Source organism: Lipotes vexillifer, unplaced genomic scaffold, assembly GCF_000442215.2.
Source record: "Lipotes vexillifer unplaced genomic scaffold, Lipotes_vexillifer_v1.1 scaffold641, whole genome shotgun sequence".
Taxonomy (NCBI): Eukaryota; Metazoa; Chordata; class Mammalia; order Artiodactyla; family Lipotidae; genus Lipotes; species Lipotes vexillifer.
Window position 1 is genome coordinate 381,213 of NW_006780658.1, and position 15,370 is coordinate 396,582.

At 35.4% G+C, this 15,370-nt stretch overlaps 1 protein-coding gene across 1 annotated transcript in view; it reads left to right on the top strand.

Moving 5' to 3' along the window:
* The window catches only part of MLF1 (myeloid leukemia factor 1), a 35,747-nt gene that overhangs the window by 8,432 nt on the left and 11,945 nt on the right, over positions 1-15,370 (top strand). The window contains exon 2 of the mRNA XM_007454115.1: positions 10,024-10,171. Coding sequence (XP_007454177.1) covers positions 10,024-10,171 — 148 coding nt within the window. The remainder of the gene's footprint in view (positions 1-10,023; positions 10,172-15,370) is intronic.

Sequence of the window (15,370 nt, forward strand, 5' to 3'; positions counted from 1 at the left end):
CAGCAGGAAGGAGGCTGGAAAGTAGTCAGGGCAATGTCCGCAAGTGGATTGGTGTGTAAAGGACAAGGGAGTGACAGTAGGAGAACAAATGAAGAAGGAAGAGTACTGACATGTTACAGTTTTTTAGAATATGGATCAATCATCCAGACCAGCAGTGGTCCTAATGCAGGGGTGGTTGAAAATTATTTTTTCGGTCAGGTATGCAGAGGACCTGCTATTTGTCATTCATAAATATATTTCTTTCTCTACTTAACCAGTTTCCTTTAAAACAATTGATACTGCACAAGAGTAAACAGATCTGTAGAACAAAACAGTCAGGAAACACTCTCATAAACAGCCTCCCTATTAGATATATTTAGAGAATACTCATCTTTTTATTTTTAAATTTTATTTATTTTTTTTTTTGCGGTACGCCGGCCTCTCACTGTTGTAGCCTCTCCCGTTGCGGAGCGCAGGCTCAGCGGCCATGGCTCACGGGCCCAGCCGCTCCGCGGCATATGGGATCCTCCCGGACTGGGGCACGAACCCATGTCCCCTGCATCGGCAGGCGGACTCTCAACCACTGCGCCACCAGGGAAGCCCTCATCTTTTTATTTTTTATTTTTATACTTTGTAATATCATCACATGTACCTGGGAAATGGCACTGCTTTCTGAGTAGAAGACTATAATTGCTAGAAATCCTTTAGACAACTTAAAAACATTCATCTTTACACCAGTTATTGTAGAATCAATTTAATCATTTGAAACATTCGACATAAATTTCTACATTCAATTTTCAGAAATTATGTTCAGTCGAATTAAGGCAATAAGACTTCAGAACTACACAGTATTTTTTGGAGTAAAGTTCTGTCTTAGCATATAATTAAAACTAATGCCTAACTGAAAACAGATGGGAAACATTAATTTATTGAAGCAAAAAACTTAGTAACATCTTACCATGAATACTGAAATTTGACAAGCTTTAGGGTTTTCACAGAAATAAATTGGTGTACTTTATTTTACAGCATTTTAGTGGGAGTAGAACTTTTGTAGAAATGTTTTCCCATTTCAATTTTCCATGTTTACACATGCACTAATAAGACTTTTAAAAATGAGGAAAATCTCTTAAAATTTAATAACATCCAACATCCAGCAATTAATACCTTATTTTTATAAAGTATCAAGGTGCTTTACATTTTCAAAAATGTGTTTTTGGAATGTGTAATACATGCTTATGGCAAAAACTCAAAAAGGTACAGAGAGTACATAATTAAAAGACCACTCCTCACAACAAAGCAAATACAGTTAACACTAAACTGTACGTTTAAAAATGGGAAAACTCATTGAGCTGTACAGTTGTGATTGATCTGTGCACTTTTCTATATGTGCTATACTTCAGTAAAATAATTTAAGACAAAAAAAGACTGTCCCACCTTTGGCCCTCAACCATCTAGCCACCCTCTCAGAATGCAACCACTCTGACCAGTTTGCTGCATAGCCTCCTAGGGGTATATTCTATATATTTATAAGCATATGTACATGAATTTTTAAAATATAAATGGAGGTATACTACGTATCTTGCTAATCCTTCTATATCAATACATAAATATCTGCCTTGCACTTTTAAAGGTGGCATTATATTCCATCTGAATGCTTTTAAAGTGCTGAAAAGTCTTCAATTGCTCTTTTCCTATCCTTTTTTGGTTATTGTTCCATCAGTCAGTCCAGAAACATCTGTGGGCCAGATAATTTTGTACAGTAGAGGGAGCAAGAGAGATGTGTCCCCTTTCCTCAAGAAGCTTCTAATTGGGCAGAAAAGACAAATAATATTTTCTGTATGATATTTTATTTTCAAAAGTCTTCGTTTTATAAAGAGGGCTAACACAAATAGCAAGACTTTATTTTTAACTTAAAAAAAAATTTCCCCTTGACTCCCAATAATGGTAACCTATGCCTTCCCTTCAAGGGAAAGAAAAGAAAGTAGAAAAAAATATTGAGAAGTACATAAAAGAAAGATGATAAAATAGTTGAAACAGTCAGTACTGTTCAGACATGCTGCAACGGGATTAAGGCTGACAAAAATAAAAGGAGTAAACCTTCCCACCTACGTTGATATTGTGGAAAACGAAATTTACTCTAGCAACTTGAAGCAGGAAATGTTTTATTACAGGGCATTAGATGGCTTAGAGAATCACTGTGATGGCTGAAGAAATAGACTCTAGGTTAAACTTTCAGGAACGACCCTCAAAGTCACATCACATCCAGAACACTGGGGAAGCAACTGCCACTTCCCAAGTTAGGAATCACTAAATTGGGAAGCTGCTGCTACTCCTAACTCCAAAGTCATTGTGTACCTGCTAGCAACCATATCAGCGAAATGGATTTCACTTCCTGTTCCCCAATACCCATAAAGCTCTAGTGATGAGACACTCTGAGTTGCTAATACTGCTACAGAAAAACTATAGCTCTGTGATCACGTTTACCAACAAACAGAAGTAATAGTACATACAGACTCTCCCACACCTCCACCTTCCAGTTATCCATTGTCCATAATTGGCAGAACCTAAATCCAGAATCTTAGCTGCAGTGGGGTCTAGGAAATTAAATTTTACCTTTTGAGCTTCTGCAGTATAAAAAGGCACATTGAAAGGAAGTTGAAATGGCTGAATGCCAATCTGTCTTTTATATCCTCTTCCCCTTCCTCCAATCTGTAGCTCCCTTCCAACCCCAACATCTTTTTCTCCTTCGTGTTGCTATTTTAAAGCAGGTAAGTAAAAATAACTATACATGATGGGGAGGATTAAAGTCTACAGTCATGCTACCCTCCCCTCATTTCCTTTTTAGGAGGATAAATTATTGCTCCCAAGGTACTCCTTTGCTGTTCTGTGTCTCAGGAATGAAGGAAAAACAAAATTATAAGATCTAGAGATCTGCTGTATAACATTGTGCCTGTAGTTAACAATACTATATTGTACACTTAAAATTTTCTTAGAAGGGTAGGTTTCGTAGGAAATGTTCTTACCACAGTAAAAATAAAAGAAAATTGTAAAAAGCTAGAGAAGCTAATATGATAGAAGAAAGAGAGAGTAGTCTATTAGGCCTTGGATTGAAAGGGTTTGGGGAGGAGGTTAAAACAGGAAATCTCAAATACTGAACCAAACTGTAGGACTAAGCACACATTCCAGCTTCTCCCTCCTAATTCAGATCTATAAACTCACTTAAAATACTTTTAACCACTCATGTCCCTGCATCCATTTATTTCTTTATCTTGTTCAAAATATGTAAATAACTGCAAACATTTGAGGAAAACTAACATCATGAAAGACAGAAGCTACACTAACCAAACAGAAGAACCAACATTTAAGAAAACAAAACTAAAGAAACAAAAAAGACTATAGAATGTGAGATTAATATCTTCAGGAGACCTTCATTTCTAGCATAGCCAAGAAAGCTCCAGTTGTACCAATCCTCCTTCAGATAACAGTATAATGCCAGAATAAAACACAAAAACAACTTTCTGGAGAAGGTACTGGAAAATGACCAAAATCAGACATACACTGGAGGTGACTCAACAGTTGGAAGAAGGGAAAGCAATGGTAGCCTATGGGTAAGCTTGATCTGTGCTATGTAGGGGTGGCTAAAACTCTGATAGAAGACTTGAAACTGTCTGGCTAAGAACCAGGCTCAAAGTTCAGTGCAGCCACAGTCACAGGAAAATGAGGAGTGAAGTCCCAAAAGGGGAGAGAATCAGAGAGGGTGATCTCTAAGAACTGTTAATAAATTCTGCACAAGTCTCCATTTGAGCCTTACACCTGTATACGTGGGAGAGACATAAAGCAGTTCAGCCAAGGATAAAAACTAAATTGCGAATTGAGCTGCCACTCAGGAGACAGAATTTTAATATTTAGTTCAGCCAGAATAACTGCCTGCTTAAAACAACAACAGCAACCCACATTACTCCTGAATATAACAGATATATAACTCCCAAACATAATAGCCACAATTTACAGGTACAATCCAAAATTACTTGACAAAAAAAAAAAAAAAAAACAGGAAAATGAGACCCATTCTCCAGAGAAAAGATAATCGATAGAGATTGATCCCAAACTGATCCAGATGTTGGAATTAACCAAGAAGGATTTTAAAGCAATTATTATAATTTTGCTCAATGATGTAAAGGAAAATATGTTTACAATGAATGAAAAGATATAAAATCTCAGTGGAGGAAGAGAAATTATAAAACAAAAACAATCAAATAGAAATTCTAGAAGTGAAAAATGCAGTATTTTTAGGAAAAAAATTCACTGGATGGGCATAAAGATGGCCAACAGGTACATGAAAAGATGTTCAACATCCCACTAATCACCAGAGAAATGCAAGTCAGAACCACAATGAGATATCACCTCACATTCGTCAGAATGGCTGTCATTAAATAGCTCACAAATAACAAATGTTGGCAAGGATATGGAGTAAAGGGAACCCTAGTACATTGTCAGTGAGAATGTAAATTTGTGTAGCCACTGTGGAAAACACTACAAAGTTTCGTCAAAAAAAACTAAAAATAGGGGCTTCCCTGGTGGCGCAGTGCTTGAGAGTCCGCCTGCCGATGCAGGAGACGCGGGTTCGTGCCCCGTTTCGGGAGGATCCCACGTGCCGCGGAGCGGCTGGGCCCGTGAGCCATGGCCGCTGAGCCTGCGCGTCCGGAGCCTGTGCTCCGCAAATGGGAGAGGCCACGACAGTGAGAGGCCCGCATAACGCAAGAAAAAAAAAAAGAAAAAAAAAAAAAAAAAAAAAAAAAAAAAAAAAAAAAAAAAAAAAAAACTAAAAATAGAACTACCATATGATCCAGCAATTCCACTCCTGGGTATATATCCAAAGAAAATGAAAACACTAATTTGAAAATATACATGTATGCCAGTGTTCATAGCAGCATTATTTATAATAGTTAAGACATGGAAGAAACCCAAGTGTCCATCAACAGATGAATGAATAAAGATGATGTGGTATATGTATAATAGAATGGTACTCAGCCATAAAAAAAGAATTAAATTTTGCCATTTGCAACAATATGAATGGACCTGGAGGGTATTATGCTTAGTGAAATAAGTCAGAGAAAGACAAATACTGTATGTTATCATTATATGTGGAATCTAAAAAATAAACAAAGGAAGGACTATCACAAAACAGAAACTGACTCACAGATATAGAGAACAAACTAGTGGTTATCAGTGGGGAGAGGGCACAGGGGAGGGGCAAGAGAAGGGGGGAGGGGGATTAAGAGGTACGAACTACTATGTGTAAAATAAAGAAGCCTCAAGGATGTAGTGGACAACACGGGGAATATAGCCAGTATTTTATAATCACTTTAAATGAAGTATAATCTATAAATATATTGAATCATTATGTTGTATACCTGAAACTAATATAATACTGTAAATCAGCTATACTTCAGTAAACACAGACTTATTTGGATAGAAATGGGCAAATGTTCAATAATTGCTTTATCATTGTAATTTATACTCTGAGTACTTCAAAAAGTATTACAACTTCCTGGCCAATAGGAAGTTGAAATTGATTTTAGCCCTCCAAAGTTCAGGGCTCTATACCCACTGCCTGGCACAGGGCCTTCTACATAGCTATTCAGTATATATTTGTTAAATAAATGGAGACCATTTGCATCAAAACAAGCAGAAATTGAACTAGAGTCCCTGATAAAGTGGTTGAAGAGGACAGATTATAGTGTTTATTCATTTGAGGTCCTTGGAACATCTGCATTAGGGTTACTTGAAATGCTTGCTGAAATGCAGATTACTGGGCCATGCTCCAGATATACTGAATCAAAAATCCCTGGGCGTATGTCTCAGGAATCTGCATTTTAATGGGTACCTCTGGTGACTTTTAAGCACGGTCAAGTTAAAAGAAATAATGCACAGAGGGCAGGGAAAAGAAGACCAGGTAAAGCCCAGAGGAAGTATGTCTTTAGGGGGCAGTGCTTTTCAGCATTTTAACATCAGTCACAATTAGAGAATATTTGCAAAGCACCTTGGAGTACAAAGGAGGAGAGACTGATAGAAGCTGGAAGTAACCAGCGCCACGGACTTTGGCAGGTTCAGGCCCCACCTGGCTGCCGCAAGGATGAGGTATCAACATTTTGACACATCAGTAATCTATCTGTGACACTAAAGAAGCTCCATCAAGGGCGAGAAGGAAAGGAGAATTTAAAGGAGAAATTTATCAAACAAGGCTGAGAACAGTGCATTGCCCCCAAAGTTCCAGACGCTGCGGAGAATTCAAGGACTAGGGATGACCTTTGGGTTTCAGTAATTGGAAGGTTAAGGGAATCATTGATGTTTTAATGCAGAGGTGAAGGGAAGGAGAAGGCATTTGTAAAGAAATAAAGGGAATGACCTACAAGGAAGTAAAGGACACAAGTATAGATGACTATTGGAAGATTTTAAGTGCTAAAGGAAAGGAGACAGTAGCTGGAAAAGTATCAGGAAAGGTTTTGGGGGAGGGGGAGGGAAAGTATTACAGAAACCTTTCTTTGGTACTTTAAGATCAGAAGGTAGTTTGCATTGGCATGGGTTTCATATTAGACTACTTAGTAGTCTAATAAAGGACCTCAAAAGTCCCCTTGAATTATAACAAGAAATAATAGTTACAAATCAGGCCATTAGTCAGAGAGAATGCTGCCATTGCGGTGGATACTACTTCAAGAGCTGATGCTTTCAGAGCGGATGTCTTTTGGCTTGTCCTAATTCAGGTTCAAGTTCTTTAATCTATTGTCTTCATCATCAGTCATAGAAATCCCCTTCAGCACACTAGTGCCAGGTTAATCACAAGCTGTATTTTATAGCTTTTCAATCTTCTAAGACTCTTTTATGCAGACTGACAGGAACAATTGGAAATTGCTTTAAATAAAGTGATTTTAGGAATGTATTTGTGGTAGACAGAATAATGCCCCCCTGAAGATGCCCATGTCCCAATCCCCCAAAACTGTGAATATGTCATTTTGCATTGCAGGGGGAAATTAAGGTTATAGTTGGAATTAACTCTGTTAATCAGCTAACCTTAAAATAGGAGAATAACCTGGATTATCCAGGCAGGCTCGATTTAATCACAAGAGTCTTTTAAATATGGAAGCCTCAGAGAGAGATTTGAAGATGCTATGCTGCAGGTTTTGAAAATGGAGAAAGGAGCCATAAGCCAGGGAACATGAGCAGTCTCTAGAAGCTAGAACAAGGCAACTGATTTTCCCCTGCAGCCTCCAGAAGGAATACAGCCCTGCCAACACAATGATTCTAGCCAATTCTGGGCTTCTAACTTGCAGAACTATAAGAAAATTAATTTGTGTTGTTTTAAGTCACTGAATTTGTGGTGATTTGTTACAGAAGCAATAGTAAACTAATACAATATCTAAGTTTTAAAATCTTAATTTTAAAACATAAAGTCTCACTTCTCTGTCAGACCAGAAGTTCCTTCAGACCAGTAATCAACCTCTATGCTTGATGCACAATATACAAAATAAACATTTGTTGAACTTGAACCTGTATATCACATTGTCTAGCCACCATTTCTTGGGAGAGTTGCTTACTGTTCTTAAATAAAGTTTCCACTCACCTGGGAGCATGCTACATAGAGAAGCATTTCCGTTGCAGTCAGTACCTGTAGTTCCGAACTTCTTCCTTAGTGACTTTTGATTGACTCTTATTTATTAAATATGAGCATTGAGAACCATAGCTATGTTATGAATACCATAAAAGATACAACATTATTTTCTAAAAAACAGGTGTTTTTTGTCTTAATGTTATGGAGTTGTAAGCGTTCTTTATATATTCTAGACATCAGGCTTTTATTATATATGTCTTGTAACTACTTTTTCCCCCAATCTTGGACTTGCCTTTTCATTTTCTTAACATCAGCTTACTGAGCCACACAGCCAGGATCCTTTGTTAGGTCTTCAGTTTTCACCAGACTATGACCTTTGCATGGAAATTTTATTTCTGACTTAGTTTTCTATCTCTGCCTTTCATCTTTAACTAACTCCAACTCCTCTGACATTTTACATATCTCCATAAGCGTCTTTTGTTTTTAGAAGATGAGGAATAAGTAGAATACAAGTTCCGTGGCTTCTTGTACCTCAGTTTCAACTGCTCTAGAGTAAGACCACCTATCTAAGAAACCTATCTAAGAAACACCACCCTCAACTGAAGTTTGTTTTATGCCATAGAAGCTTATATATATATTCGTACCATCCCAAACAGTCTCAAAACTTGGTGAAAATCTATAAAACATTTTCTCATGATGCAGAAACAGACCTACTTATTTTTATAGATTTGTATTCATTTCCTTCCCAGTCATTAGATGAAACTACCAAAATTGACAGAATAAGGGCAGTTTTAAATGTGTTATACACTGCTCTTTGGGATGTAATATGTATTAGTTATCTATTGCAGCTTAAAACAAACATTGATTATGTCATAATTTCTGTTGGTTAGGAATCTAGGAGCAGCTTAGTGGTTCCAACTCGGGCCCTCTTAGGCTGCAATCAAGTTGTGAGTCAAGGCTGTCGTCATCTTAAGGCTTGACTGACAGAGAATATACTTCCAAGTTCCTTCACGTGGCTGTTGGCTGGTCTCAAAAACCTGCCCCTAAGCTCACTCATGTGGGCCTCCCCACAGGGCTGCCTCATAGTGTGGCAGCTGCTTCCTGCAGAGTGAGCCATCATGCTAAGAGAGCACACAAGCAGAAGCCACAGTCTTTTTAAAAACCTAATTTTGGAATTGACATCCCATCACTTATATTCTATTAGAAGCAAGTCTGTAAGTCCAGCCATACTTAAGGGGAGGAAGGGTTTACATGAGGGCATGAGTACCAGGGAGTGGTGATCATTGGGGCCATCTTAGAAGCTGGGAGTACCACACATATAAATTAGTGAGTTCATTGGTTTATCGGAGACTAGATAATCACGTTTATAATATACCTAACTGAAATTAAGTTCAGTAATATTAGAACATTTTGTAAAAAAAAAAAAAAAAAAAACTACAAATAAATCTCCCATGTTAGAAGATGTAAAATAAAAATGGAAGCCTTTTAACTTTAAGACAGGAAATTTAGAAGGTATCGTATAATAATCAACACAATTTACTCTTTTATACGATACTCCACTCAGATTGTCCACTTCTGACTTTCTATTACAATTCTTCCCTTCATGTTTTAAATTCTACTTATTCCTCATCTTCTAAAAATAAAAGATGCTATGGAGATATGTAAAATGTCATAGGAGTTGGAGTTAGTTAAAGATGAAAGGCAGAGATAGAAAACTAAGTCAGAAATAAAATTTCCATGCAAAGGTCATAGTCTGGTGAAAACTGAAGACCTAACAAAGGATCCTGGCAGTGTGGCTCAGTAAGCTGATGTTAAGAAAATGAAAAGGCAAGCCCAAGACTGGGGGAAAAAGTAGTTACAAGACATATATAATAAAAGCCTGATGTCTAGAATATATAAAGAACTCTTACAACTCCTTAACATTAAGCAAAAAACACCTGTTTTTTAAAAATTAATGTTGTATCTTTTATGGTATTCATAACGTAGCTATAGTTCTCAATGCTCATATTTAATAAATAAGAGTTAAAAAATAAACAAGCCAGCATTCTTTATTAGCTCTCACTAGAATTTATGTAGACTGCCCAAAGTGGCCTCTACCTAGTAGCAATATTTTTCAGTCCTTTTTTGCCATTTCCTTCAGTGCTGGCTTAAGCTACCTGAGATGTGTTACTTTGTGTTTATAAATTTCATACAATGAGATAAATAAAGGTATATTTTTACTATTATAAATAAGTGAATTATGGTCGATAACAAACAGAACAGGTTTTGTATTCATGAATAGTGGGTCTTTATGAGATAATTCTATTCTCCTAAACTTTTCTTTTGTCTCTCTAACAAGCATATTAGCCCAAAATCATTCTTTGTAGTATTAAGCTGCCTACTTATTATTTAAATTCCAACACTTACTTTTACATGATTATATGTATTTTCAACAGTGATTCTTTTATGGCACACCGAGAAAGTATACAACAGATGATGAGAAATTTTTCTGAACCTTTTGGAAGAGACCTGTTCAGCATCTCTGATGGCAGAGGAAGAGCTCGTAACCATACGAGACATGAGGATGGAGAAAATTCCTTGACTGTAAGTTCTTTACTTTAAAGTTAGTAAAGAAAAGTATTACAGAAGAATATATCTCTGACAACAGGATATGACTAATACTTACGTTATAGAAATAACTTATGTAAAAGGAGGGACCAGTTGGAAGGCTGAGTTCTTTAACAATGAATTGTTAATTGTATAGAATTCCACTGTGCTACTAAAACTTTTAGCACCATAAAGTTATATATTACAAGCCAAACTTAAAACATTGTTTTCCATATGTATATAGTTTTTTCCTCACCTTATCATTTACTCTCATGTCTTACATTAGAACAGGCAAGGAAATATCATTGCATACAACACTTTTTTTCCCACTTTAAAATAAAAAACTATAGTATAATGCTTTATCTCTATTGGACCAGGAAAAACCAGTCTTCTGCATGGCTATCTTGGACCTTCAAAACTGAGATTAACTTTTAATTGTATTCAAAAGCCTTGCAAAACTACAAAATATATTCAGAAGTCTTGTCTGAGAGCAAAACCAAAAGGTTACAAACATACTCAACTCAAAAAAAAAAAAAAAAACAGGATATTTATATACCTTAAGTATTTTCTGCTTATTTCTATTGCTTCTTCAGCCTCAGGAATGGCAGTTCTAGAACAACAAATCCACAAGAGTTTCTAAAAGATAAATCTCTGCAATAGAAATATAGATATTTGGAACTCAGTAAACATTTTGAATTGGTCAGTTGGGAAACTTCGCAAATCTTCCAGGAAAACATTTTCGTATTTTCTATTTGCAGTGGTCTTAAATAGAGCAAAATGTTTCAAATACTCCTAAGACGTTTGATGGATAACATTGCATTTGCCATTTAAATGAAAGTAATCTTCACCTTCTTTTTCACATACATATTATTCCAATATATATATATTAATTACATTCCAGTTATTTTTTAAACTAGTTAATGTGGTATCATTATATATATTTTTTACTGTTAGGGCTATAAATTTCCATAAAAGTTGAAAATTAAGGTCAAAGGAAAAAATTGTCAAAGAGAGCAGAAACATCAAATATGACATTCTGAAATTTTATCTTTCACATGAGCATTGAAGCATTTTACATATCTGCTATAACCACAGCAAAGAAAGAGTAGGGCTGTACGTAGTGCTTTGTATTTACGTGCATAAATAAGCTACTCGTAGCCTTTGTAGAAAAAGAAGTGACAATTTTATTCCCTTGTAAGCATAGAAAGGAGATCTGTTTATAATTCAACTATAAAGTTCTTATTGAGGATGCCTAAGCTGTAACTCTGCTGGTCATCCATTGGAAGTAGAAGTAAATGTTTCTTTCCTGGGTACTTGTGCTTCAAACATCTGAATGTTTAATGAGCTGGAATAAGAAATATATGTAACCAAATAAAGAGATAAATTTCTGTGAAACTGTAGCTTATATGATTCATAATTTAGAACTATTTGTATTTTAGCTTGCCTCATATTTACCTTGCCAATGTGGCTTGAAATCAAGTTTTGGGGAACCAAAAACACCCACACAGCTGAAGTAATATGGTTGCATAAATGTGATGATTGGATAAGGAAAGTCAAGCAGGAAAACAACTCTGAATATAAAGGAAGGCCAAGAACAACATTTGAATGAAAAACTAAAATAGTTGCTACTTTGTCTGGTTTATAGTGACATAAATTAACTTTTGTGTAAGATTGTTAATCATAGGTGTAGGCTAAAGTCTGTAGCATTATCCATTCTGGATGATGCAAATGTTCTAAATCTGCCCTGTTCAGTGTGGTTAGCCACCTATCGAGCACTTGAAATGTGCCTAGTGCTACTGAATTTTTAATTAAATTCTAATTATTTTAAAACGAATTTTAAATAGCCACATGTGGCTATTGGCTACCTTAATGGAGAGCATGATGATATTCAAATAGACTGGAAAGCTTTTAGCTTTTTTTTAAACCAATGCTGAGTAAAGTGCACTAATCACCTATATGTGAACCTATCGTCTTATGTTTTAATTTAATAAAAACCTCTTTAAACATTTTCCCAAGAAAAACTGCAGTACTCATCTACCTATTAAATAAAAAGTAAATGGTAATTTTTACTATATCAGATTTAGACAAAACCATTTCATAAAACTTTGAGTTTTACAACTTTTTATATAGTCAGTACTGCTAGGTAGTATTTAGTTGCTTCTCCCATCTAAAATCAAGTAGTATACATTCTTCTTCAGTTACATTATATTGTATCAACTGTCTTAGAAAGCTAACACCAGTGGGAGGTTTTCTTGTTCAAACTATGAAAACTCTGCCAACCAAGAGTACTGAGCACTGTCCTAGGGCAGTTGAAGGGCAGTAGTAATTTTTAAATATAGGAATTTCATCCAGTTTTACAAGGAACATTCAGCTTCTCTTTTAGCCAAAACACTTTTTCTTTCCCGGTACATTATAATTTATACTGGTGAGATATGGCTCACCTTTTTTCCCCTAGGGTGTGATACATTTGACATGTTTATGTCTCAGTATGAAAGAGTTATGTAATAGCAAAGCTAAATAAATTAATTAAAAGAAAACAAAAACAAACAAACAACAGTAGCAACAGAAGGCCTCTATCCTAACTTGACTTTTCTAAGTCAGTGTCTTATAACTAGATGTGAAAGTAGAAACAGAAATTAGGAATTGACTGCAAAAGATGAAAAAGATGGCTGCCTAGTTTGAAAAGAGCACAGTGAAGAAAACAGTAGACTTTTTGAGCATGCTGGCTGTTCTATTTGAACTTTTATTAACAGTTTACACAAACTTTTTATTCTCTTTTTATGAAGTTATAAATTTTAAAATGAGTATTTTGATTAAGTAGTGAGCCATATGCTGATGCTTTTAAGCATAGTGGATGAAAATTTATATTTCAAATAGACACTTGATAACTTTTTTCTTTATTTTTGGCCCATTTCTTGACGTTTGTCATCTTTAACAGCCCTATTAGGAGGGAAAACAGAGACACCTACAGAAGTAGAAGAAGCATCAGCTTTGCCGTTTTCCTGTGTTTGTACTATTAGCATTTTCTTCAGTTCATGATTTCTTTATTGGGATACTTTCAAGCCAGTTGTCCATTTTGAGAGGATTGGTTTGTTTAAAACTATAATTTAGGGCTTCCCTGGTGGCGCAGTGCTTGGGAGTCCGCCTGCCGATGCAGGAGACGCGGGTTCGTGCCCCGTTTCGGGAAGATCCCACATGCCGCGGAGCGGCTGGGCCTGTGAGCCATGGCCGCTGGGCCTGCGCGTCCGGAGCCTGTGCTCCGCAAATGGGAGAGGCCACAACAGTGAGAGGCCCGCATAACGCAAGAAAAAAAAAAACAAACAAACAAACAAAAAAAAAACTATAATTTAATCTGTAAATTTATTTAATTAGGCAGTTTATAATTGAAGATATGACATGTGACCATTTGACAATTAGATTGAGAGATGGTGCCAGAGTCAAGTTTTCCTTTCAGTAAAAAGAAACAGAAAGAGGAATTTTACTGGTACATCAATACACTTTGGAGATTACTGTTCTACATATACAGTATAAGTATATATCAACTGATATAACTTATAAAATTGAATATAAACACAGTTTTCTCTAGTTTTTTTTGTCATAACTTACACAGGGAGATAATTATCACAGAATAATGGTAAAACTTTATATATACCTTTTACCAAGAAATTCAAAATTTATTTTCAACATCTAAAACTTCCAAGTAATGAAAGTTTTTAATTTGTATATGTATCTAAAAATTTATTTTCATTCATCTGTACCTATTGAGAAATATAATTTATGAACTATTAATTTTGATTATTCTATTATACTTAATGTTCTTTTTCCTATCGAAGACTCCAAATATCTTTAAATATCTATATGTGATCCTTTCTGAAGTCCATATTTCTTATTCCATAAATTAGTTCTTAGGAGGTATTCATTAACTTTTTAGCCAAGTATCTCTACTAATTTTTTGAAATGTTATTAATTTAGACACTTTTGATTTTTAACAGGTTAAAGGAAAGATTAACTGATTTTTTAAAAAATATGGAATAATTGAACAAAGGAAAGATGATATCATATTAATCATTGTACCTTATGTGCTAATTTTGGTGTGAATTTGCATTTCCTTTGAGAAATGTTTGTCTCAATCCATAGCAAATACTTTCTCTTTCAACTGCCTTTAACAAATACTAGAGTAGTCTTATTTAAAAGTGATATATGGTCTCTCTATTTGCCTGCCAGGATCCTGTCAGGCTCTACAATGAATAATAAGCAGATAACTTTTAAAATATATGTTGAATTCTTTTTGATTAAAAAGTTCTATAATTTGGTTAGCTCTGAACTATGTGATTATGCAGTGCATTTCTCTGTTTTTCAGAGATTGTTATATAATAAATATCATAACCAAAATTAATTGGATTTTTTTTCTAGGTGATGAGTTCTCTTGTGGCTTTTGGCAGTTTTGGTAGTATTGTTCATATCATAAGACACAAACCATTTGAGCAATATTTTCTGACAAATATTTATTTTTCATTAACTCAAGCAAACTGAATTGGCATGCCCAATTTCATAATGACTTTTTAGCATTTGTTACTGAAAACTTGTGTCATGTGTTAAATTTATCTTAGAGTGTTTAGGCCTGTGTTTTGTGAAGTAAGTAATATCAACATAATAAAATCAGTTTTCCAAAAGAAATAGTACATTTTAGTTGATGACTACTCACTTGATTTGCAAAAGGGATCCCCACAGTTGTGTTTAAAAGTTGGAAACTTCCCCAAGCTTATGAAGACTTTTCAAAAGGTGAAAAACCACCAAACTGTAGATAGACAAGCACATTTGGAAAAGCTCAGATTGACTGCTTTCTCTAGGACTCTATTGCCAATTCATTCATGCTTTTCCTTTCCCATGTTCAAGCATGGCTACTCTGCAACCAGCTTTTCTCCCACCCCTGTTTCTCCAGGCCTTTGGTCCTGTTTTCTGTGGCTCTAGCTTCTAACACATTAAAGGCAAGCTGAGTAACAGAAAATAGCATCACCTTGGAACATTTCCTATGGATGCACCTATGCTCTCATGAAAAAGTTTTTTTATTCTCTTGTGCTAGACTTCAGCCATTTCTCTCCTTAAAGTTTGACATATAACATTTGGCCTTCCTGACCAGAGTTTTTAGTGGGACAAGTGATGAAGGAAAAAAAAACAGCTATAGAACAGAGTTAT